This window comes from Taeniopygia guttata, chromosome 5 (assembly GCF_048771995.1).
Source record: "Taeniopygia guttata chromosome 5, bTaeGut7.mat, whole genome shotgun sequence".
In the NCBI taxonomy this organism is placed as follows: Eukaryota; Metazoa; Chordata; class Aves; order Passeriformes; family Estrildidae; genus Taeniopygia; species Taeniopygia guttata.
The window spans coordinates 62503882-62530067 of record NC_133030.1 but is presented as its reverse complement, the minus strand read 5'-3'; the positions used below and the strand labels follow the sequence as shown (position 1 = coordinate 62530067).

The following is a 26186-nucleotide window of genomic DNA, read 5'->3' as shown; positions in this document are numbered from 1 at the left end:
CTGCTTCCAGTGTCCCACGGTTTTGAGACCACTCCCTCTTAAAGCTTTTAAACGTGGAAAATACAACAAACACTTTAAATATTCCCTCTGCCCTGTAGTGAGCACTGCTGCCAGCCTGCCTTTGTGGGATTCCTTAAGGATGGGGACAAATCAGAGAATCACAGAATATCCTGAGTTGGAAGGGGCCAACAGGAGAATTTCCTGTTGTTTTGGACAATAAATTGTTTTGCTTTCAGGACAAGCACATAATCCTTTTTTGGGTGTGTATGTGTGCATCTTTGTTTTATCTTCTGATAAACACCCCTTGAAAGGCTCCTGAAGCACATCCAAATATCTGCTGAAATCAAGTCCCACCAGAAGTCAGAGTGGTCTGGAGCTGCACTTGATCCATATCAGCCAGGAAATCTTCAGCAGAGCCTGCACCCCGGAGGGAGGCAGAGCTGTGGTTTATCCAAACATGACTTTTATTGTTAAATGGCTGAAGAGGGAGCTGATAACATCAGTGTCCCTGATGATCTCACCTCACTTGAGCAGCAGCATTGACACAGGGAGGTTGATGAGCATGCAGAGCTTGCTGGCTTCTGTGTGGAGGACAGATCCTGCTGCTCCAGCCTCCTGGGAAAGGACAGATCCTGCTCCTCCAGCCTCCTGGGACAGGACAGATCCCTCTCCTCCAGCCTTCTGGGAATCACTGTCCCTCACAGCTGCCCCCCAGAACATGAGCTCTGCCTCCTCTGCCTCACTTCTCACCCAAGGCTGGAATTCCAGGCCATGTTGGATGGGAATCAGAGCAGCCTTGTCCAGTGGAAGGTGTCCCTGCCCACGGCAGGCTTGGACTGATGCCCTTTAAAGGTCCCTTTCAGCCCAAACCACTCTGTGGCTCTGATTCCATAAACACCCTCAGAGTGTTTCTTTCCGCCCTGCTTCGTCCCCAGAGCCAGAGTTGTTGGAAACAGCCAAGTGCTGGAGCATTTGCTCTGGTGGATGAGGAAATTTTGGGATGCAAACACTCATCAAAGTGCCCTCAGTATCCCTAACAACTTCCCCCTATCCATACATAACCTGGCACATTTCTGCCTCCATGGATTTCCCTGAGGCTATCCAGGCTTGGCCCCTCATGCAGCAGCATCCCCACAGGATCCCACTGGGAAGCTGCTCCTGACCTTCCAGGTGGTGACGCTCCAGCCCCAATCCAGCAGCACTGGGAGAGGCAGGAATTTGCTGGGATGTTTTCTATGAGCAAGCTGTGGTTGGGAATGGGAAAACACAGCCAGATTTGGGGATTATCACAGGGAAAAGATGTCGGTTCCAAACTACCCACGTTTGGCTGTGAGCATTAAACAGTCCCAAAGAGTCCCCAAGTTGCAAAGTCAGAACGGAGATGTGGCACTGACCCCTACTGACAAACTCCTGCCCCAGCCCTGCACCGGAGAAGGGCTGTGCCTGGAAAGGGACACGTGGATAACAGCAGGGACATGGGAATGCTCCTGGTCTTCCAAAAACCCTGGGGAAGGAAAGGATCCTGCTGCTGAGGGGCACCTGCCCCAGGCCCCCTGCTCCCACCACCCAAAACAGATGCAGAGGAACCTCCTGGAGATGAAGTTTATTTGAGATGCAATGAAAAACCCAATTATTGCATTTCAAACTGTCAGAGGGCAGGGTGAGATGGGATAATCGGAAGAAATTCCTGGCTGGGAGGGTGGGGAGGCCCTGGCAAAGGGTGCCCAGAGAAAGTGTGGCTGTCCTTGAATCCCTGGAAGTGTCCAAGGCCAGGCTGGATGGAGTTTGGAGCAGCCTGGGATAGTGGAAGGTGTCCCTGCCCATGGCAGAGGTGGGATGAGATGGGATTTGAGGTCCCTTTCAAGCCAACCCATTCTGGGAGTCGATGCTGATGACCAGGGACAGGATGGGAAATGAGCAATGTTCAGTTTATGGAATTCAGCAGCGTGAGGACCTTATGGAGCAGAGGAATGATGGGAACACACGAAGGATCTGCTCACACCCTTCCCTTGGGAATAATGCCTTTGATCAGCAGGCTGCACTTTATTCCTTTGAATACATACATTTTGGCTCAAAGCCTGTCACTCAGTCCAAAAATGGTCTCTCTCAATTAAGGGCTTCCAGGACAGCTCAGGACTAATAATCTATTTCTGGGTATTTCAAAAGACTCACAGCCATGTGTGCTGCTTGCAGGTTGAGAAATACTGAGTTTGCAATGCTCTCAGCAGTCCCTTACCAGGATTTTTTCATCTTCCCAGGAATTTCAGAGCTCTAAGGACTGGAAGAGGATCTGACTTTCCCAGCACATCTCAGCAGTGCTGTGGAAGGGAAATTTCATTGAAGGGATGGTCATGGAATCCTAGAATGGTTTGGGTTGGAACGGACTTCAAAGGCCATCTGCTTTCAACCTCCTGCCATTTCTTGTCCCCAGGAGATGTGCAGAGGCTGGAAATCCACTTCCCCAGCTTTTGCAGCTCCCCACTTGAGTGTGAAGCAGCTCCATCCCACCTTGGAAGGGTCCAGCCTTGCCCTTCATCACCCTCTCCTCTTCCACAGCACTCAGCTTTCCCCAGACCTTGTTCCCTGCACCATTCCCAGCTCAGGAGGCACCAGCCTCATTCCAGTCACCGAGAGCAAAGACAAATTGAGGCTGCAAATAGCCCCCTGGGCTTGTGACCAAGAAAATGCCAGCAGTGAGGAAAGCCATCTCCCAACCTGCCCACCCTTGGGATTTGCTGGCAGAGTTTTGTCCCAGCTATTCAGGACTGTTGTGTGACCTGAGCTCTGGCCTCTGGAATAAATCTGTTTTGACCAGATCCTCCTCTTCTCCCCCTGTGAGGATGAACACGCTCACGAATTTGGGTCACAAGTCAGGTGTAAACACAACTGGGGGCTGGTTGGAGCAGCCCTGGAGTGGTGGGATGCTGGCTCCACATGGTTCCAATGCAGATGGAATTGCAGGATTTTCTGTCACACATCAGTAGAGCTTCTCCTGCAACCAGGGAGGAGAGAAATGGGCTTTTTATCTTGGAATCACTCACCCCTTCCTGCTCAGGGGCTACTGAAGTGACTCTGAGATTTGGGGAATCTACAGAGCAGGGCTGAATTGTCTTTTCCAGTGTAACTTGTTGGTTGATGAGCTCCCAGCAGCAGCCAGGGAACAACAAATGGGATGTACAGACACGTCCCTGGCATCAGAAGCCCCCAGCACTCAGCAGCAGGGAGTGGCCTTTCCTTTCACCATTCCTTGACAGCTGAAACCTCTTCTCTCCTCGGAGAACAGGCTGGGGAAGTGCCAGGCTTTGCAGGGCAGTCCCACACCTTTCCCCAGCCCAGCTCTCAGAGCTCGCTGTGCCTCTTGCCCTGCTTGTCCCTCGCTGCCAGCCTCGGGGCCGTCCCCCGCAGGCCCCTCCCAGGGGAACCGACTTCCTCCGCCGTGCTCTGCTGGGATGGCTCCTCCCGGCTGGCAGGGTCCCCTCCGGCAGGGTCCCCTCCGGGGCTCTTGGGCGGGTGCTGCGCTGGGGTGTCCCCAGGGTGGGGGGACAGCTCAGGCACGGATGGCTCCATCATCTGGAGGAAGTCATAAGCAGGGAGTGGTGGCTTCCAGTCTTCTTCAGACAAGGTACCTGAGCAGCAAATACAGCCCCAGTTAGTAGGTGAAGAGTTATGCCCCATTTCTATGGATGTTTCCCTTTCTGAGGAATTATGGCTTTTTTCCCTCCCATTCTAATGAATACAAAATTAAAAATATTTTCTGAAAGATCGTAGAACGACAGAACAATATGGGTGGGAAGGGACCTTAAAGATCATGTCATTCCAACCCCTGCCATGGCCAGGGGCATCTTCCACTATCCCAGGCTGCTCCAAGCCCCATCCAGCCTGGCCTTGGACACTTTCAGGGATCCAGGGGCAGCCACAGCTGCTCTGGGCACCTGTGCCAGGGCCTCCCCACCCTCCCAGCCAGGAATTCCTTCCCAATATCCCATCCATCCCTGCCCTCTGGCAGTGGGAAGCCATTCCCTGTATCCTTTCATTCCATGCTCTTGTCCCAAGTCCTTCTCTAGCTCTTGAGGAAGACAGACCCACGCTGGCTTCCTCCAAAGCCTCATCAGGCTGATCAAGACAGGAGGGATGCAGTGAAAAGCTTCACAGCACAAGCCAACCCTTGATGTCCTAAAGACCCCAGTTAAACAGCAGCTTCCTCATCCTTCCCCATCCAAAAAAAAAATGCAGGAAGGTGCCTGAAGAGCAGCTACTTCTTACACTGTCAGCTGGGAGCTGGGAGGGTTTTTATGAGCAAGCTGTGGTTGGGTATGGGAAGACACAGCCAGATTTGGGGATTATCACAGGGAAAAGATTCCAAGGTTCCAAACTATCCCCGTTTGGCTCTGAGCATTAAACAGTCCCAAAGCAAACTTGTGAGTGTGGGCATTCTCTCTTGGCTGGACTATTTGTACTTCTGCAGCTCTAACAAGCAGAGCTGGTTTTTCCATCGTTAAATTCCAGGGCAGACAATTTATTGTACATAGTATCTTCTCATAAACACACTGGAGCTCACAGTGTGTGCTTGGGAATGTTATAAACCTGTGTCCACTTACTGCTGGGAATCTCCAGTCCTGCTTGGAGCTTCTCCAACCACGACAAGATGTTCATCTCAGTGATGGACTGCTCTGAGGGGAACTTGAACACCTGACCCCCGGCATGGAAGTTCACCCAGAGGAGAACGGGCAAGGGAGGAGTGGTGGAAAAGTAAGTCCTCAGGATCCCATATCCCACTGGAGTCTTCTCCCTGTTGGGAAGAGGAGATTCAGGTTTGGCAGCACAGCAGACTGAGAGCCAAAAAAATAAACCACCAAAGCCCTTGGGTCATATCCAGCAAAGCACAGTTTGGGGGGATTGCAGAAGCATCATCCCTGGAAGTGTTCAAAGCCAGGCTGGACTGCACTTGGAGCAACCTGGGAGTGTGGAAGGTGTCCCTGCCCAGGGATGGGCTTTCAGATCCCTTCCAACTCAAACCAATCCATGATTCTCTGATTCTAAGCACTGTAAATGAGCCTGGTGCTTAAGGAACCTGTTAGGATCCAATGGAGAGAGAGCAGACAACACGTGTGAAGAAATCCTCGAGCAGGACAAAGTCTGTAGGAAGGTGGGAGATGTTTTCCACCTTAAGATTCTAAGAAAAGGTGGGAGAAGAGTGGGACAGGTCCTGCAGCCCTCAGGGTCAGACCCTGCCAGCTCCTTCCACTGCAGTTCCATAGGGATGGAAAGGCAAATTCCTCAGGAGTGGAAACAGGACACTGAGACGGAGGGACAGGGAGTCCCAGAGGTGCTGAGAGCAGCTGTGGCTGCCCCTGGATGCCTGGATGTGTCCAAGACCAGCTTAGATGGGATCTCTTGGAGAGTGGAAGGTGTCCCTGGGCATGTCAGGGGTTGGAATGAAATGACCTTTAAGGTCCCTCCCACCCATATTGTTCTGTTTTGTGGCAGTGCCATTTTGCTCTGGCACAGGAAGGCTTTTTGTGTCTCAGGAAGGCAGAGCAAAGGCAGATGTGTAGGTGGGGAAGTTCCAGGGCTCTTGTTTCTGGTGCATTACTGGCAGCCCAGTCCCCTTCTCTCTGAGCACATGTGCACTTTCCCCCTCAGCTAAACTCCTGCCCACGCTGGACGGTGCTTCCCAGACTTCAAAGCTCGTTATGATTAAGCCACCAAAGTTTCTCTGGGCTTGGGCAAAACAAACAAAGGCCAAAAATTCAAAATGCAACTAAGAGGAGGATGAAAAAAAAAAAATCCCCGTTCCTACAATTGTCTATTTTTTAGGTCTTAAATTAATTTTGTTGCTTGAATATTTTTAATTTATGGGGCTTCTGGTTGAACCTTCTTATGAAAACTTTCTTTCCCCAGTCAATGACCAGTCATTCCCTCTAATTGCTGGTGGAAAATCACCATAAGACATTCCAGGAGGGCAAATTTCCTTTTTTTTCCCATATGCACTTCATTCCATCCCAATAAAAATGCAAATAACACCAGACCCAGGGTCAAGCTACAACAAGCACTGGAGAACATTTTCCTCTATTGAAAACGATTTCTGCAATCAATTAAATATTTACTAATTTTACTTTGTCAGGCCATTTTTGCAGTTGCCCAGAATGCTGAGTGAACCATTGCTCAATGGTTTGACCTCCCAGCTCCTGATGACTTCAGACCCAACATTCACATCACCAGCTCCTGTTCTCAGTAATTGCAGCCTCAGGGTTTTTTTTTTTGCAAGGCTCAGAGCGAGTTAATGGAAAGAAGAGATTTTCAAACACTCACAGGTTCAACCAGCAAGCCACAAATGCCTGCTGGGGTCTTCTTTTTGCCAGCTTCAGCATCTCCCCGCTTTCCACCTGACTGATGTCACCAGCACTGAACAGGATGAGGAAGGGCTTTCCGAGCTGCAAGTACTGGGGCAGATTTGGCACGGTGATTTCTGGCTGCAGGATGTCACAAACAAGAAATTGGGGGTTATGGGGAGGAGCAAACAGGAGAAAATTCCAATTTCTGCTCTTATATGAAGGTGTAGGGGCTAAGCAAGGCTGCAGTGTCTGTGTGGAATTGGAAAGCAGGAAGAGGACTGGGATTTTGGTGCACTTGAAGATGTCTTTGACCAACACAAGTGCACCAAGTCTGTGGGAGCAGCTGTGAGCAGAGCAGTCAGAGGCTCCAAAAGGCACAGGGAAAAAGCCCTTGGAATAGGGAATAGACCAAATAATAACTGTGACAACTAGCAGGTGAGTGACTCTGAGGCCAGTCCCTCAACTCCAGGGTCTCCTGCTTCAAGACCACACAGCAAAGGGTAGATTTTTGTCCAGACTCCCTGCTCCAAGTCATAAAATTTCAAAACAAACTCGGCATGATAAAAATAACAAGCGGACATGGCCATTCCCCAGAACTCCATGCTATAATCAGGGCTCTGCAAATGACTGCAATGGAAAAAGGACATTTTGATTTTATTTTTACTCACAAAAATGTCCAGCAGTTCATATCTGATGATGTGCAACATGTCCTGCACGCTGTGTTTGGACAGAGCGATGCCTTCCACGCTCCGGCCACCGCTGCGGGTCAGGAGGAGGGCAGGGGGGGACACGGAGTATTTTCGGGATCTGAAAAAGAGGGATGAGCACAGGGGGCTTGGACACACCCCAAATGTGCTGCACACAGAGCTGGCATCCTCCTGGAGACATGTCCCATCCCTGGAAGTCTCCAAGGCCAGGCTGGACAGAGCTTGGAGCAGCCTGGGATAGTGGAAGGTGTCCCTGCCCATGGCAGGGGGTGGAATGGGATGAGCTTTAAGGTCCCTTCCAACCCAAACCATTCTGGGATTCTGGGATTTTATTCTTACTTCCCCTTCATTTTCACATTGACAGTTGGGTGATGGAAAAACCCACCCAGGGCTTCACTCTGCCTCCCCAGCCAAGGCAAACAGAGGTCTCAGATTCCATCCAAGGGACACAACCCACACAAAACAACCTCCAGGAAATCCAATTTTTATCTTTAGTGAAGAAACCCAAAAATGCTGATGAAGTCCAAGCCCCACACTGGAGCAACACACACAGGCTGCACCCACCCACTGTTGGTGGAGTAGTCAGATGATCCTTTGTTCCACAATGCCTTTCTGGCAAGAGGGTTCCAGGTACTCACAGAAAAGCTGAGAAAGTGGGAAAAGCAAAAATCGGAGAAGTCTGAGCAAAGAAAGGGCAGGGGGGACACCAAGCCAGGACAGCAATTTTTTGGAATTTAGAGGAACTTCAGCCCTGGAGCCTCCAGATGGCAATGCCCAGAGGAAGGGTGTGACAGGGGAAATCAGCTGCCTCTGCAATTTTTGGGGTCATGTCTGGTTGTTTTGTTTTTTTTCAAAGGCTCCTGGCAATTTTTCAAAGGCTGTGACAGCAAAGAATCCCAGAATGGGTTGGGTTGGAAGGGACCTTAAAGCTCAGCCAGTTCCACTCCACTGCCATGGCAGGGACACTTTCTACTGTCCCAGGTTGCTCCAAGCCCTGTCCAACCTGGCCTTGGGCACTTCCAGGGATCCAGGGGCAGCCACAGCTTCTCTGGGCACCTGTGCCAGGGCCTGCCACCCTCCCAGGGAGGAATTTCTTTAGGTCATCAATGACACAATGGGTGGATGAACTGCAGATAATTCACCTCCACGGTGTCCAACTCTCATGGAGGCCTTTCCCATCTTCCATCACAGCATTTATCTGTCTGGGACTAACACAACCACTGCAAACCTCACTGTGAGCTGATGTATTTATAGTTGATTAAGTCTGGCAAAACCCCAAAAAATTTTAACTTGGGTATTTTGAACTTATTAAACTTCTGTGGGTTTTAAAGAGATTATTTGGGTTGGTCATGGCTCAGAGGAGTGAGGACTCTTGTTCCCTGTATCTAAAATGCATCACCTTGTTCAGCAGCCTTGGATAAGCATCTGTGAGGGGGTGAGGCACTGGAAGAGGATTCCAGAGAAGCTGCCCCTGGATCCCTGGAAGTGTCCCAGACAAAGTTGGACAGGGATTGGAGCAACCTGGGACAGTGGAAGGTGTCCCTGCCCATGGCAGGGGGTGGAACTGGATGGGCTTTAAGATTTCTTCTAATCTAAACCATTCTGGAGTTCTACTCTATGATTCTATAAGGAAATACCCTATATGGTGTCAGAAAATCACCGAATTCCCCAGCTACACTCTATGCTGAGCTCCCTTCTCCTCTTCCTGGTGCTGAGGGCTTGTGCTGTTGCTCACCACAGCTTTCTATTTATACAGCAGGACCATTCAGTGGGTAACACAAGTCTTGCATTTCAATCAAAAGCATCTGCAAACAAATACTTGGCAGGAATCTCTGACATCGATGTGGTAATAAGCAACAACCTCATGCAAAGCATTTCTTCTTCAATGCCTTTTTCCTCTTCATTAGTGACCAGCCCAGCAGGTGCCTGCTGAGCAAACAGCTTTGCTCACAACAGCCTTTGTGTATCCTGTAGCCTTTTTTTTTTTTTTTTTTTCCTCTGGAAAAGGTCTACAGGATGCACAAAAGAGGAATCAGCTTTCCATGACCTGGGAGCCATAAATATTTTCTCCTTGGGCACTGAGCTCAAGAATGACTTTTCATTTTCTGAAGAAGGGAAGTGTGCCTGGCTCTTGCATAAGGAATTCCTGTAAGTGTTTACTTTCTGCTTACAGTTGAAGTCCATCAGCTACAGTAGCTTCACCCACAAATCACAGCCAAAATCCAAATTTGGCAGAAGGACTATCAATATAAACTGCACTAAATATTCCTGCTAAACAGGAGCAGACTGCAAACTCTAGGAGCAGGGAGGTGGATTCTTGCATGTGTCAGCTCTGAGAGAACAAAGGCTTCTTCTGCTGGTACCTTGAGAGATCACCCTGTCCTCTGCTTTTTTTTTTTTCTTTTTCTTCTATTTCAGCTGGACTGAAATCCTCAGGGAAGAGAAGCCTTAGCTGATGCCTGGAGCAGCTTGGTTAATAGAGATGTATTCCCAAAGTATTTACATTCTTATTCTCTGTGCTGACCACAGAAATGTCTCATCAGGAATGCATCACACCTCTGAGGAATAATGAAAAGAATTCCCTGCTGCACTGTAGGCTCTTAAACCCACACCTGGAAAACAGGCCAAGGACCTCCTGGGATTTTAAACTCTGCCTTGATAGCTAATTCCTGATGGAAATGAGATGCCAGAGCAAGCTGGAGATTCCCCCTGGATCCAGCTGCATTTCTAGGCACTGAAGGACCTCTCACACTCCAACCCAAAGGATTCTGTCCCTTGCTGGAGTCTTAATGACACAGGTAAGATCCCATTAATTCCCACTTGGCTTAAAGTCAGGGATGCAATTCCACCAGGAATGCAGCTCCAGGGCAAGACAAGATTTATTTCCCAGCTTCCAGAGCCTTTTCCAGCACCCAGACTCAATGTCCACTCCACTCCTAGCCCAAGTAGTCACAAGCAGCTTCTTCTCTGGCCGTTCTTGGCAACTGGGGGCAACCACCAGAACAAAGGAAGGCACTGCAGTGGCTATCCATCATTTTTTCCTCATGGAAAGAGAAAGGCAGGACTTTTCCTCCCTCACACACTGATGGTATATTTTTTTCCAGGCTGTTTTTTTTTGTTGTTGTTGTTTTTTGTTTTTTTTTTAATTTTCAGAAAGGTTTGCTCTTGTTTGTGTGAGAAACACAACCACATCCATGGGGGCTGAAGGGCTGAAAATGAAAGTGAATATGAACAGCAGGAAGGTGAACCATGGATAGGCTGAGACCCAGGGGCAGAGCCAAGGTGACAATTCTCTTTGGATGAGTCCTCACCCCTCCCCCTGCAGGAAAAAATCACTTGTAGCTGTCCCTCAGCACACTGACACTTGCTCCAGGCACTGCCTTTCACTAAGTGCAGATCAGCATGAATTCTTCCCAAAGAAAAAGAGAAACCACTTACAAAGCCAAGGCATCATCTTCAAAATACATCCCCATCCTTACGTGGCCACTTAGGATGTTTCCTGCCTCTTCAAAAGCTTCCCTGGCTGGAAAAAAGACAAAGACACAAGAATAAACAACAGAAAGAGAGGTGTTGAGGTTTTTTCCTGGAAACCTGATCGATGTCTGCACACATAACATCCTGCCAGAGCAGACTTTCAGGAACTAAACCAGGATTAGAGGCTCCCAAGAAATTAGTGCAGCTCAGGGCTGCAGGTCATGGGAGGAGAAGCAGGCAGAGCAAGGATTAGGGGAAAATTCCCATTATCAGAACAGTGTTTGCTCTTCAGCCACCAGCACTGAGCCTCCAGGATCTGCAGGACAGAGGCACTGCTGGAAAATGAAATGTTTTTAAGGACTTACAGTCCTTAAGCGTTCTTGGAAACAGGAGACCAATTATAAGTCTAAACAGAAATCTTATAAATCCCACTGACCTTTGAGAAATGATGGATGATGGCTTTACTGGAGTAGGGCTAAGAGCCTGGAGATAAACCAACCTTTCCCTCAAGTGTCTCTTGGTTTATCCAGCTCTTCCCAGCAGACTGGGGCTGTTGCAGGACAGGGAGAGACCAGGCTGGGCTCTCTTGGTCACAGCTGAGACTGAGAGCACAGCTCCAAAACAAAGCTGACTGCAGAGCTGCTTTATTCCCTTATAAAAAACCTCAAATTTCACAGAATTCCAGAATGATTTAAGTTGGAAAAGACTTTAAGCTCATCTCGTTCCACCCCCTGCCATGGGTAGGGACACCTTCCATCAGACCAGGTCGCTCCAAGCCTTGTCCAGCCTGGCTGTGCTTTCAGGCAGTGGATCCATGGAAAGCCAAAGCTCTGTGGGAACATGCAAGGCATGGTGGGGAGCTTGTGAAATGCAGAGATCAGAGCTCCAGACAGCTGCTGCCAAAGGTGGGGTGAGAACAGGGAGGATTTCAACACCATCACCCCCCTCCTCCTCTGCACTGAGCAACTGAAAGCAACAAAACCAGCTCTGCTGACCCAAGGAGAGGGAGAAAGCTCACTCTTTGGAAAAGCCAGGTTTTTCCTGAGGATTAAGGGGGTATCTCAGATACAGCCATGACATAAATTGCTGTCACACACCAGTGACTGTTCCTGAGGATGTTCACTGTCACAGCACAGCTGGCCAGCCCAAGCTCCTGGGAGCAGTGACTCAGAGCTCAGTAGATGGAGCTGCCTCACAATTGGTCCCTTTTTGGTTCTTTGATTCCTGTTTTGCAGCTACACTCAAAGCTGTATTTTCCACTCTTTCCCACGTGGCACATAAACTTTCATTTAAACTGTTTTCCTTTTTAAATGGAAGGAGTTCCTTAAGGAGTGGTTCATTGAGGGCTCAGTCATTATCACAGAATCTCTGAATGGGCTGGGTTGGAAGGGACATTAAAGAACATCCAGTGCCACCCCTGCCATGGGCAGGGACACCTTCCACTGTCCCAGGCTGCTCCAAGCCTGTCCAACTTTGTCTGGGACACTTCCAGGAATCCAGGGGCAGCCACAGCTGCTCTGGGCACCTGTGCCAGGGCCTCACACCCTCACCTCCTTCCCAATATCCCATCCATCCCTGCCCTTTGTCAGTGGGAAGCCATTCCCTGTGTCCTGACCATTGTCCAAAGTCCCTTTCCAGCTGCTACAGAGAAACCATTCTTGGATGTTCCTTTCCAGCTCTTCTGGTGTTTAGTTACTTGATTTTTATCAGCTGAAAGAAAAGTTCCCATCCCAAGTTACTCCAGCAAGCCTTAAATCCTCACTTGACATATGAGCTTGTCGTGAAGTGCTGCCCCGGGTCAGCCCTGGCTGCAGGAATTCCCTCCTAAGTCAGGACAACCTCCAGCAATGCCAGGCTTATTCTTCAACCTGATTTTGTCCTCCCTCCCAATCACACTTCCAAATTTTTCCCTATTTCTGGCTGTACTAGACCCAGAGCCACACACCAGCCCATATTTCTCCAGGTTCTTTGTACTCAAACCGCCCCCCAACAAATTCACACAGCTCCGCTGCAGACAGGAAGCAATTCAAAAAATCTATTTAAATATTTCCTAGGAAATTAGTCCCCCCTGAGGGGATTTTAATTCCCTGACAGGGCTGACCATGCTTTGCAACACAATCCTTGAGCTGGAATCCCAGCTGCCCTGAACTGCACAAGCACAACTTCACTGCTTTGGGAACAAGAAGGACTCAAACTGCCAGATGAGGAAGGGTCTAAAATCCCTGAAAAGTTTTGGGAAGCAGGATCTGAGTCCCTCTGGAAGGAGGCATCTTCTGACCATGCTCTCCAGCACAGCAGCTCCTGTAGGATCTCTCCTGCCTTCCTCACTTGGCTTCCACTGATGCTGCCAAGCCCTGTGAGGCTCCAGAGCTCAGGGATATGTTCAAATATTTCAATATTTTCAAATATCCCTCTGGGTTTAGGACAGTTTTACTTCATAAGATGTTTCCAGTTTCTGCATCAAAACCAAATTTCTGTCCTAAGAGTTCTCAGAGTTTCCAGGAAAACCTCGTTCATTGCCCTCATAACACATTCACTTCTTCCTAGTAAATTTTATTTAGGATTTTTCCACCAAGCCTCTTTTAGCTCAGACCCCACAAAGGGCTTGTTAACATAGTCCTGATGGTAAGGGTTGGAAAACATCCAGGATGTTTTTAGCAGGACATCTCATTGCTCTGTTTCAGTTCACTGGAAATGACAATGACCCCACTCCCTGCTGCTTGGGGTTAGAGCAGGAATTCTGCCATGAGAAAATAATTAGGAATACCAGATAAATCTGCAGGTTGATAATAGCAACAGTGTGGTTCTCCTGACTCCAGCAAGGCTTGATGCCAGAACAGCTGGCTCCAGGTTCCTGCTCCCTCAGGCTGTTCTGCATCACAGCTCCAGCACCCTCAGGAAGTGGGTGCAGAAGACAGCCCAAATTTCATCTCCCTGTGGCTGAGTTACCTCAGGCTGAGGATGCCACCCTGCACTGCAGATGGAATGTGCCCTGAGGGAAGAGGCAGCCCACAGGATCCACAAAAGCTGTCTGGAAACCTCCAAGGCCCTTGTCTGCATGGAAGGAAATGAACAACAACTCTGTAGAATCCCAGGATGGTTTGGGCTGGAAGGGACCCCCAAAGCCCATCCAGTTCCAAACCCCTGCCATGACAGGGACACCTTCCACCATCCCAGGGTGATCCCAGCCCCATCCAGCTTGGCCCTGGACACTTCCAGGGTGTCAGGGATAGCCACAGCTTCTCTGGGCTACATGAAAGGTTTTTTGGGATCAGTAGGATTTCCTGCTGTATTTACCAGATTAGATTTCCAGAGGAAAGCAGAGAATTGGCTGTCAGCTGGCTCAGGGAACACAACCCAAGTGTTTTCTAGTAGGTTCCAGGCATCCTGTCTTGTTCTTACCTCTTCTCTCTGGACCCTCTCAAGTGAGACAGTAGCTTGGTTTGCATCAAACCAAAGTTTAGAGCACAAGGGAGCTTTAAAACAAAAAAATAGTCTGAAAGCTTGATCTTAAGCAAGATCAGGAAGTTCTCCTATTTTTAAGGCAGCAATTCCCAGGGGGAGCTGGCAACTGAGAGCCTGTGGGGTTGGAAGATCTCAGCTCCCAACTGTGAGACCCTGGCACAGGTTGCCAGAGAAGCTGTGGCTCACCCTGGATCCCTGGAAGTGCCCAAGGCCAGGTTGGATGGGGCTTGGAGCAATCTGGGATAGTGGAAGGTGTCCCTGCCCATGGCAGGGGTGGAATGGGATGGGCTTTAAGGTCCCTTCCTACCCAAACCATTCCATGATTCTGTGATTTGCCTGAAATTCTCTCTCCAGACTGGCTTTAGCCCCTCTCCCTTGGTAATACATTGCATTTCTGTGTCCATCTATTCCAAAATCCACAAGTGAATTTCATTGAGCTGTTCACAATTCATTCCTCCTGATGCAGGAAACTTCTGTTTTACCCTATTGCTGTTCTGTTTAAAAATAAAAAATAAAGGTTTTGGATTGTGTGTTACAAGAACTGGGGCTACTGCTTCTTCAGGAGAAGTCAGCAAGATCCAAGAGTAGATCTCCTCCTTTTTTAAGGAAGAAGATTGTGGGATATGTTGTACATGGGCTCCAGGAAGAGGCTGATGGATGTGGGCTAAACCAGAGGCTTAAAGGGAATTTAATGCCAGCCTACAACTACTTTGAAGGGATTCATAAAGAGGACAGAGCCAAACCCTTCAGGGCAAGGGGCAGGAGGTACAACAGGAACAACAGGCTTGGGAAGTTTCTACTCCCACAGTGGGTGTAACAAACCCACCTGGCAGCTGAGTGTCCTCTGAGCCAGGGTATGTGTCTGAAACCCCACACCTGGAACCACCTGCTACCCTCTCACTGTACAACTGGAAAAGGCAGTGCCAGGCAGGCTGTGCTGTGAACTTCCAACAGCTGGAAGCAGCCCAGTCCTACCAGGAATGAAGCTGGAGAGTGCTTAACCCACCAATCCCAACAAACCTTCACTGGTGGCTGAGCTGAAAACTCCCAGGAGTGAGGTGTGGTGGTGGGATGAGAGCTCAGATGGAAACTCCCCTCTTAAATATCCTTCTGCTTCATCCATTGTGGCCAGCTTCAGTGGGCAGGAAACCTGGCTCCTGTGGAAAGGCAGAGAAACAGCTTGGGCTGTTGTCATTTCTGCTTTTGGGATGAAGAGAAAACAGGGCAACCTCAATCCAACAAGGTTCCATCACAATGGGACAAGTGTGACACTTCATTAGAGATAAAAATTACCATCTGGGAAGGTGATAATTATCACCAGAGAGGTGCTGGAGCTGAGAGAGAACAGCCTGAGCCAAACTGAGAGCCTTGGGAGCCCCACTAAAAATAACAGAGAAGGAATTCCAGCAAAAAGACAGGGATGGTGTCAGAAGATGTGGCAGATGTCCCACTGGGGATTTGTCACTCACAGCAGGATGAAGCTGCTCAGCTCTTCGGTTTCCCACATGCCACCATATGTCACTGACTGCTGTCCCTCCTTGTAAATCCTGATGGTGGGGAACTGGGTGACATTCTCCTGGGAGCAAAGGCCAGGCCAGTCCCAGCAGTTCACCCGGGACAGCAAAACCCCTGGGGCTCCTAGAGTGGAAAAGAAATAATCATGAATTATCTGAAAAACGAAAAACAACAATAAATTGGTTGGAAAAGAGAGCTTTTTGTTAGCTTAGTGGATATGATTGTCTATATTTGTATTAATGCTGACAGAAATCTACCAAAATCCAGCCCCAAATACACAATCCCTTTGAATACAGCCCATCTCCCCTTTGAGATCACTCATTCCCAGAAACATTCACATCTGACTGGTAACTCCAAGCAACACCACAAAATCCTGAGACATCTGTCCAGGAGCTCAAAAGGCAGTAGGGAAAGGTGTTGGAAATACCTCGGGAATAAGGCCAAGAGAAAGAAATAATGCAGGCACTCACTTACAGGAAAGAGGGAAGATAAAGCTTGGCATGATGGAGGAGGAGTATGCAGCCAAGGTTTTTGCATTTATTAAGCTGTTCAATATTGAAAAATTTGTTTTCTACCTCAAGCATGAAGCCAAATGCACATGGATCAGCTAAAGGGGATGGAAGAGAGATGCTCCCATCTACTGCCCTCAGGCACAGGGTGGGATTCTCAGGACCATCCTGAGAGCCAGGAGTTGGGCTTGATGATCCTTGTGCATCCCTTCCAACTCAGGATTTTCTGTGATCCCACCCAAGCCATGAGCAGACACCTGTAGGACCTTGAGAAAGGAGTCTCATAAATAAGGGAGTGGGAAAGGAAGAGCACCTGGGAATCACAGAGCAGTCAGTCCAACTGTGGGTCCTGGGAAATGTCCCAAAAAGGCTTTTTATGGGTCTCACCAACACAAGAAACTCAAGAGGTTGGTAAGAAGTGAAACAAATGAAAAGTTGGTTCCTTGAGTGCTCTCTACGAGCCCAAGATTTGTGCAACTCCAGCATTTCCTTCAGCAAAGAATCACGGAGTCACAGAATTCTGGGTTGGAAGGGACCTTAAAGCTCCATCTCATTCCACCCCCTGCCATGGGCAGGTTTATTTTTAAACCTTCCACTATCCCAGGTTGTTTCAAGCCCAGTCCAGCCTGGCCTGGAACACTTCCAGGGACTTTATCAGCCTTTCTTTCATCTTAGGGCTGAGTGAAGCCCAGCACAGGCTGCTGCTGGTCCATGGCTAACCTGACCTAAATCCTGGCCAGCTTCACTCCTTCCCTTCCCTTGGCTTCCAGCCTCACCTGAGCTGCCTCAGGGGCTTGACCAAGGACTGTGCAGTTCTCCATGCCCACGGCAGGAATGTTCTAGCTCAGAAATCTTCATTCCTTCCCCAAATCCTTCTTTGAACAGGACTCAAAAGCTGCATGGGAAAGCTGGGATAAAACCTAGAGACAAGTACACATATGGAGGAGACCATGGCAAAGAATTCTCCAGAAACCAGGGTTGGGGCAGATGATGAGGGTTTCTCAAGAGAAAGCAGCCAAGTTTTCTTCTCTCCCTGTCCTGGGTCTGATTCTCATCACTATTTTCATTAAAGGCCTGGCTGATGGAATAAAACACATCCAATCTGGTTTTGATCTCCAGCCTAGAGGGGCAGAAAGCAATTTGAAGGGCAAAGTGTAAGGACAGCAGCATTCCATGAGGAGAAGCAGGATGCAAATGTACCACCAGCGGTGCAGGAAAGGGATGGACACTCAACAGCATCTGCAGTCCATGGGAAGAAAATTCTCTTATTCTGTCCTGGTGAAACCTCTGCAGAGCCCAGCAAGTCAGCCTGGGAAACACGTTTTTGGAATGGTTCAAACAAATCTGGAGCAGTTTCGGAGATTTCCCTCCTGAGAAAAAACCCAACCAAGTTTTATCTGGAAATTGCCAGTGAGAGAGAAACAATAAAATCTAACAACACATCAGGGGTGCTCTGAGGGGCAGTGAGATCACTGGGCAGGGTCAAGCAGCAGCCCATGCCAAGGTGGGGAGGGCTGACCAAATATTAAAACAAGTTCCTGAGAACTGAGCACAGCTGAGTGTTGCACAAACGTTGTGCAGAGGAGTTGTGGAGCCCCTAACCCCTGGGAGGGCTCCAGGCCAGGTTGGACAGGGTCTGGAGCACCCTGGGATAGTGGAAAGTGTCCTTGCCCATGGAGGGGTGGAATGAGATGGAGCTTTAAGGACCCTCCCAACTCAAACCCTTCTGGGATTCCATGAGGATTTTGTAGATGGGGGTGAAGGCAGAGGTGACCTCAGTATGAGTTCCTACTCCTTATTCCTGTATTCTCGGCCTCCCACAGGACCATTTTCTGCAACCTTCATTTAAGGCTCTGCACTGTAGTTCACATGAGGAGTTTGCTGCTGTTCTGCCTTGTGTCAAACTCGTGTGCAGAAAAAGCAGGAAGCAGCACAAGTGAAGGGCCTGCAAATCCACTCAGGCAGGCAGCAATTGTCAAAACACTCCACGAGGGCAGAAATGGTTTGTGTCATTCCCAGACTCTGCAAGAAGATCTCCAACTGAAAGCCTGACCTCAGATTTACACCTCTGATCCAGTATAGCTGGTTCTCATCATCTCTTACCACATCATCTTGTGTCTTGCCCAACTCTGGAAAATAATTCCATGGAAATGGGGCTTTGATATCCTGTTAAAATCGAATTGTGAGGCTGCTTGAAGCTCTTCCAAAGATTAATTTTAATATTTGGATATTAGCTCAGGGAATTATCTACCATGTGCTCTGAAGGAGCCTCATCTGGCCTGAAAAACACCTGGTACAGGATGGTCCCTCTCCCACCCCAACCTGCACCATTTCATTAATGACTGAACAAGCAGAACTTTCAGGAACTGAGTAACTCAGCAAAGGACTGTCCAGCCCTGTGGTCACTGCTGAACGGGAAGAAAGGTGAAAGAGGAACACAAAATCCTGCCCTGTGGTTTCAGGTGCTGTAAACCCAGCAACAGCAAGAACCTCTGTCCTAGATGTCTTAGAAAACCAGGAAAAGACAAACCATCAATGCCATAGAGAACAAGAACAATCAGGAATCCTTTGAACTTATAATTATTTGGAAGGCAGGACTATCATGGTGCATGAGCATGTTCAGGGAGAGGAATGGAGCTGGGGAAGGGGCTGGAGCCCCAGGAGAGGCTGAGGGAGCTGGGAAGGGGCTGAGCCTGGAGAAAAGGAGGCTCAGGGGGACCTTGTGGCTCTGCACAGCTCCTGACAGGAGGGGACAGCTGGGGGGTCGGGCTCTGCCCCAGGGAACAGGGACAGGAGGAGAGAGAACAGCCTCAGGCTGGGCCAGGGGAGGTTTGGATTGGATATTAGGGAAAATTTCTCCATGGAAAAGGTTGTCCAGCCCTGGCACAGCTGCCCAGGACAGGGGTGGAGTCTCCATCCCTGGAGGGATTTAAAAGCTGGGTGGATGTGGCCCTTGGGGACATAGGACAATGGTGGCCTTGGCAGTGCCAGGGGGAATGGTTGGACTCGATGATCTTGGAAGGCTTTTCCAATCTAAACAATTCCATGATTTTATTAAAAAAACAGCTCACTTGAAGAGCTGGTCCAAAGGCCTCAGCATGAAAGAGAAGTTATGTACAAAGTGCTGCACTTTCAAAGGAACAATCTAATACAGAATGGGAACATCTACCTGGAAAACATCACACAATGAACACTGAAACCCTCACTCCAGCATTAGACTCCATGGATATAAATTGCTAAATCATGCAGCTGATTTTCCTGCCTTTAAGCTGCAATTTCACTCCCTGTCTTTGTAAGTCTCTGGTCAAGAAGACTTGTCTCCCCTTGGCTGCAGGGGACACTGAGGTGGCTTCATCCCACTGTGGCACAGTGGGGAAGTCACATGGATCTGGGCAAGAGCTATTCCAGCACCTCTGGAGGTGGCTGGTGTCTTGTCCTGTTTTTTTTCTCCATCAGGGCTCATTTTTCCTGGTGCTGGCAGCCCCCTGGGACTGGGCACCGTGTCCTGCAGGATTCAGCAGTGGGGACATAAATGGAGGGTGCAGAGGGCCCCACAGTTTTCTAGGAAGCAGCTGCAGTGGGATTTGCTTACAAGAAGCTGTCCTGGGAATGCCGCAGGCAGTGCTGAGGGCTGGAGGAAAGCAGCTCTGCATTCATGGTCTGCATGAAGGGAAAGTCACCAGCAGCTTTGATCTGGACTGAAATCCCAGGAATAAACAGGAAGGGACAGGAGAGGTGGTTGTTGTGGGGTTGGTGGTGGTTTGGGGTTTCTTTTGGACTTCCCCAGCAGCCAGATTAGCCAAAGGAGCAACAGAGGAGAATCTGTGGGTAAAACCCAGCCTTTTCCCAGCCCTTGGTGGGTTCTGCAGGGCCATGTGTGTTCTGAATCACTTGATAACAATCTCAGGGCAGGGAAGCAGCCGCAGACAGATTCTCAGCAGGGATCATGAACTGCCTCGGGTCAGGGCCTTTCCTCTGTGATCACTCAGGTCTCTCCAAAGACCCTCCAGGCCAGATGGAATGACTCCAGTCTGGTTTCCCTGCCATGAGCTCGGAGCAGACACAGAACAGCTGCATTGGTGGAGCTGCAGATTGATCCTTTTTCCCTGCTGCTGGAGGAGCTTCAGGGAACTGGGAGATCCAGCTACCAGAGGAGCTGGAAAACCTCAGAGGATGCTGTTCCCTGGGCTCTCAGTGATGGCTGGACTAGGAAGAAGACCTCAAGCTGTGCAGGACTGAGAATAGAACATGTGGTATGGCTTGGGGCACTCTCAGCTCCCCAGAAACACTGCCTGCTCCAGGGTGGAGCTTCCTTCCCAAGGGCTGGGAATCCACAAGCAGCTGTCTGAGGAGTGAATCACCCATGCTGGAGGCACATTTTGAATTGCAGAACCAGGTCCTGCTCCCCATGCCAATTCTTTGTGCAGAATGGCACTGAGAACAGGCCACGTGTGATCAAACACACGGGAATGGAGGAGGCTGGAGACTGCAATGACCCCGTGAGTCATCCCATCCCAGATGCTCAGCAGATCCTCACCAAGTGAAGTTTCCAGCCCTCAAGTGTTTTCCATTTGTTGAGAGATCCAGTTTAGCAGGAGACAAAGAGGAACATCTCTGCCTTGGTGAACTGAGCACGTTTTCTACCCTTGGAGCAAGAAGTTTCCAGTCCCACTGGGGCTCACTGCTGCACCTCTGGTTTGCTTTTGCAAGAAGGGAATTTTTGGAGGCAGCAGGGTTAAGAGCAGAGGATGTGAAGGTGAGATAGTGCTGAGCATTTCCTGGGTGGATTATTGGCCTTTTTTGCAAAGAGAGGAAATCAGAGGAAATCTAAGAAGAGCAATATATTGTGATGAAAAATGGTTCTGCTTCCCTCCTCTGTGCCACATCCACATTGCTTTTAAATCCCTCCAGGGATGAGGACTCCACCACTGCCTTGGGCAGTTGTACCAGAGCTGGACAACCCTTTCCATAAAGAAATTTTCCCTAATATCCAGCCTAAACTCTCCTGGTGCAACTTGAGGCTATTTCCTCCCATCCTGTGTTTTTCTCCCTGGGAACAGAGATTCTGCAAAAATCCCTAAATCAGACACAAAGGAATGTTCCTGAACAACCTGGCGTGGATATCACTTTCCTTAGAGGTCTGAGGAGGAAAAATGAGTGTGCTCCAGGTGAGGGAATGAGGTACCATCCATGTCTTGGTTCCTCCTGCCAAGAGGAGCAGGTGAAACCCTGAGCCCTGGGGTTCCTTACCCTTCAGGTGAGCGACCACCTCGGAGTAAGAGCGCAGCACTGCCAGGGACACAGCTTCCCCTGAAACACAGGAGAGAGGAAACACAGCCCTGAGGGACAGCCAGGGGACAGCCAGCCCCACCTTGCTCCCTGACAATGTCACATTATGAATCTCTGCATCCTGAGGTGCTTCGAGCTCTGGAGGATTTGAAATAAATAAGGAAAATTTAACTTTATGCTTCACGTCTCTGCCTATGTCTAGGCCAGCCCATGAGTCCATGCTACATTAATTTCCCCTCTCATCCCACCTTTTTTCCTATGAAATGTAGGTTAAAAATCTCTTAATATCAGATTAATATCTGCTATTATCAGCCAATGAGAAGAACTGATTAAATCTGATTGTTATTAGTGCCCATGGGACAGGAGGTGGCACAGATTAATGGTCAAAACTTGTCTCCAGGATCTCTCCAGGATCATGGAAAGCACAGAGAACATCCCAAAGTGCCCAAAGAAGGGACAGCCAGGCCACATTTCATACTCACAGCTGGCATAAAACAGCACCACTGTCCGAGCAGCCTCTGAGAGGGAAGAGTGGAAGTTCTCCTCTGTCAGCACAAGGATCTGCTCCAGGGGCAGCTCTCTCTTCTTGTCCCTGGTAACTGCTTCCACCACCTGGTCATCCTGAATATCTGCAAAGGAGCCACAGGTGTGTCCAGGCCAGGGGGAACTGCAGCTCCCTGGGCCACCCCAGTGCATGATTTTGTAATGCAGGACCCCTCAGCTGAGACGTGGGGTGAGTGAAATCTTGTATGGGGAGAGGAGGCACAGCCACACAGACAAACCCCTCAAAATGCCCCAATCCCACCTCACACCAGCTCTGCCCTTTACTGGAACAATACTCTAAGCTCCTCTAGGATCCTGCCCCCTTTTTATTAAGAAAACACCCCAGTTTTCCACAGATAACAAATGCATTTTCAATTCTGCATTGCAGGAACCAGAGTTTTCTCCCTGGAGGAAGCAAGTCTGGATCTGCTCTTGAAAAAAACGTGTCTCAAACCCTTCCAAGGGGATGGATGATTTTCAGATGCTTGTAGAGGACACAGTGCTGGGAGTACTTTAACCCCCCCATGCCTTTGGAGCACCCAAGCACATTCCTGTCCCTCACACAGCAACTGTTCCCCAACAGCTCTGATTTTTCTTTCTGGTGTTTCCACTAAAAATCAGACCTGTCTGTCATATTCCAGTGGCCTCAGAGAATGAAAGAGCCACTTTGTGGCCACCATTAAGTGACTGTGATGGTTTGCAAGTGTTCACTAATGCTTTGCTATGCCTGATGCTGATTGCACCTTCTGTCTGATGACAATCAGCTTTTCTCTTGATTAATTGCACACCTTGATTGTTATTCTCTTTCTCATCTTCATCTTCCTCCTCCTCCTCCTGCTCATCCTCCTGGATTTGTTTGACCTTGCTCTTATCTTCCACCAGGGTTATAACTTCATCAGTGTCTTCCAAGACCAGGTATTGGATTGGCATTCCCTGAAGAAAACAACAAATCAGTGGGAGCACAACATCCCCGCCCTGCTTATTTTGTCTGCAGACCAAACTCCAGGCTGATGGGGCACCATCTTCCAACTCCTTATTTTTGGGATATGTCACGGATCCCTGAAGCTGCCAAACAGGGGAATGTCTGGGTAATGTTTCTTTGACCCAATTTCTCCTGTGCATGAGTTTTTCTCACTCCAGGATGATGTTTCTTTGTAAATGAAAAGTGGCTAGGTAAGCAAATGTGGCTATGAGGGATCCTGTGGTGAAAGTGAACACCAGCCCTAACTCCCAGCAACTTAACTCAGATCCAGCACTGCAGGAAAAATCCCAGTGGCCAAGGAAGGAGAGCAGGGAATTACAGGGGCCACTTGGATGTCCCCTCATTAGAGGGGTCAGGCTGGGTCCAAGGAGCCCATCACAGCCTGGGAAACCAGCTCAAAAAATCCTTTATCTCATGGAGCTCAGCCAGGAGAAATGTTCCCAAGTGTACAGGGGCTGGCCACCCAGGCAAAGAAGCAAAAAAGCAACATGAATTTCTCAGAAATGAGACCTTGTCAGCTTTAAACCAGTGCTGGCACCAGCTCAGACAAAGGCACTGGAGAGAAAATGGAAAGTTCATCAGGAGCTGAGAGAAATGACAAAGTGCTTGCACCTCCCACGGGCTCCCAGAGCCACACAATGTGCACATCTCTCAGCAGGCCATGGGAAGCCCTCAGGGGATGCTCAGGTCTGATCCTGCACCTGAAATCACCAGTGGGACAGTTCAGGTAATCTGGGGCATCGTGTGTTCCCTGGCATCTGCCAGCACCCAATTCCAGCCTGCCTCACAAGCTGGGTCAGGTCCCTCCAGAGTTAACTCATCCTGATCAACCTCATTTAACTCACACCCTGCCCTTCTCCCAGCTCACTGCCAGAGGCACTGGGTTACATAAACCAGCACAGACCTTTGGTTGTTTGCTCTTTGTTTCACACCCAGTCCCTCTCCCATCTTTTGACACCTTTCCTAAGGCCTTCAGAAGCCCAAATCTTTTGGGGAATTTGCACTTGGATGGAGTTCACAACTTTGTGTTGCCTTAAGGGGTAGTGGAGATGTCACTCAATGTTTTGGACCCAAAATAAACTCACTGTTTTCTCTTTCCCAGCAGGCACAATGGCTCTGCAGCACCCAAATAATGGAATCATGGAAGGGACATTAAAGATCACCCAGTTCCACCCCCTGCCATGGGTAGGGACACCTTCCACTGTCCCAGGCTGCTCCAAGCCTTGTCCAACATGGCCTGGAACACTTCCAGGGATGGGAAATCCACAGATTCTCTGGATAGCCTGGGAAAGACACTTTCCCTTGAGCTTCAGGGAATGCTGCCAAATCAATCCCAGAGATGAGCAATATCCCACCACCCTCTCCAGAGCTAAGAGTTGTCCAATAAAGAAATCCAACCTCATCTGGTGTCTTGAGGGCAATGTTTGACCGGTGCAGAACGTTCAGCTCCACGAGGTCCCTTCCAAAACACAAAGTGAACATTAGGTGGTGACATGGAAGATCACTCCTCCTCTTTTTGCCCTAATTCCACCAGTGCTAAGTGTCCTCTCCAAAATCTCTCTTAGTCTGAGTATTTTTCCACCCCTAAGCCAGTAACACTTCCAAATTAATACAGTTCTGGACAAATCCTTAAATATGAAACACCCTGTCACAGGATATAGCCTGGCTTTACTGCCTTTCATCCAAGGGTGATTGAGTCCACTGACTGTCATCCTGGTGTTGGGGTAACCCAGCTCAGAAACTCCAGAAAAAGGAGAACCCCAAAACACCTGAGAGAAATACCTGGACAAAAGAGCAACTCCTGCTTTCCCCAAGAGCTGCCAGGCCACAAACTCTGCTGTCCTCCTGTCAGCCTCGTAGGTCTCTTTCTGGCTCAGGATGAACACCAGGGGCAGCCCGAGCTGCAAGTGAACAGTGGAGATCTTCTCTGGGTCCTCAGCAACCTCTGTCTGGAGAACAGCCAGGGTTATGCTGTAGCACAGCTCCACAAGTTGAAGGTACCTCAGCTCTCCCCCAGCCACAGAAATCCTCAGGACAAAGCTTCCAACCCCAATTCTAAAATATCCATGAAAGCAGAACCCACAGAACTGCAATTAAACTGTTCCAACATGTCACGACCTTCCCTGTTAAAAACCTGGGCTTTATTTTGTGTGTGGGGTTTTGTGGTTTAGCAATTCCAGATGTCAAATTTCCACTCATTTTTATTTACCTGGCATCCACTCCCTGGGGCAGTTTGAGAATCCCAGCCACAACATGCAAGAGCTGGAATCCTTCCCTTTCTGCCTTGGACGTGCTGCTTCATGACAGCACAGAGGTGCTTGATGAAGTGCCTTCCCTCCATGGGCCTAATCCAGGAAAATGGCTGAAGGAGCATTCATTCCCTCATCTACTCATCCTTTTGGATGGCCAGGGATAACCACTGGGAACAGGAGGCTACTGAAGTTCTCTGCCCCGTGGAAGGAGGAAATTGGAGGGAGCCTCCTCTTCCTTGTGATCACCAAGGTGTGAGGGACCGATATCAAATTCCAGAGGGTGCTGAAACTCCTGCAGGGAGCAGCTGAGGACTTTGGGGTTGTCTAGTTCAGAGAAAAGGAGGCTGAGGGATGACCCCATTGCTCTCCACAGCTTCCTGAGGGGATGTGGAGAGGGAAACACTGATATTTCCAGAGTATCCAGGGATAGAACATGTGGAAATGGTTCAAAGCTGCATCAGGGGAGGTTTAGACAGAACATCAGGAAGGTTTCTTTACCAAGAGCACTGGAACAAGTTGGGTAGTGCTCAAGAATCATTTGGAAAATTCCCTCAATAATTGATTTACATTTTGGCCAGCCCTGAATTGGTGAGGCAGTTGCACCAGGTGATTCCTGCTCCTTGCCTGGACTCACCCTGGAAGGGGCAGATTCCCACACCCAGCCTTTCTTTCTTCTCTCACCTCCCTCATCCTCACACCCCCACCTTGCCCTCCCACCCAGGTTCCCAGCAGTTTCTCCTTCCCAGTCCTACCACCAAGGGAGCCCCCATGAGCTTGAGGTGCCTGTGGATGCTGAGCAGGGTCAGGGGCTGTGCCAGGGCTGTCCTCCTGCAGGGCTGGGCTGGCTCTGTGGCCCGCTGGCAGTGGCAGAACGAGAGCCAGGCAGAAGAGACATCGGGGTCATCGTGGCTGTGAGAGAGGAAACAAAACCACCCTGAGCAGGGGTTCAAAGGGCCAGACAGAAGGAGCAAGTTTGCTGATGTGTTTCACAGATTATCTTCAAGCCCAGGGTTTGGCAGGGTTGTGGAACAGTCTGGGAGAGCTGGGAATGTTCACCTGGAGAGGAGAAGGCTCCAGGGAGAGCTCCGAGCCCCTTGCAGGGCCTGAAGGGGCTC

At 49.4% G+C, this 26186-nt stretch overlaps 1 protein-coding gene across 2 annotated transcripts in view; it reads right to left on the bottom strand.

Annotated features, from left to right (window-relative positions):
- Positions 1 to 1590: 1590 nt before the first annotated feature.
- Positions 1591 to 26186, bottom strand: part of TXNDC16 (thioredoxin domain containing 16) — a 38416-nt gene continuing 13820 nt past the window's right edge. For both annotated transcript variants that reach the window (XM_041716367.2, XM_032748922.3), the window contains 13 exons: positions 25824 to 25980; positions 24602 to 24768; positions 24218 to 24278; positions 22626 to 22770; positions 21777 to 21923; positions 21256 to 21315; positions 15451 to 15619; positions 15002 to 15138; positions 10481 to 10565; positions 7004 to 7142; positions 6313 to 6473; positions 4599 to 4789; positions 1591 to 3626 (listed from right to left, as the gene is read on the bottom strand). In XM_041716367.2, the coding sequence (XP_041572301.2) occupies positions 3340 to 3626; positions 4599 to 4789; positions 6313 to 6473; positions 7004 to 7142; positions 10481 to 10565; positions 15002 to 15138; positions 15451 to 15619; positions 21256 to 21315; positions 21777 to 21923; positions 22626 to 22770; positions 24218 to 24278; positions 24602 to 24768; positions 25824 to 25980 (1906 nt within the window). In that variant the 3' untranslated portion in view covers positions 1591 to 3339. The remainder of the gene's footprint in view (positions 3627 to 4598; positions 4790 to 6312; positions 6474 to 7003; positions 7143 to 10480; positions 10566 to 15001; positions 15139 to 15450; positions 15620 to 21255; positions 21316 to 21776; positions 21924 to 22625; positions 22771 to 24217; positions 24279 to 24601; positions 24769 to 25823; positions 25981 to 26186) is intronic.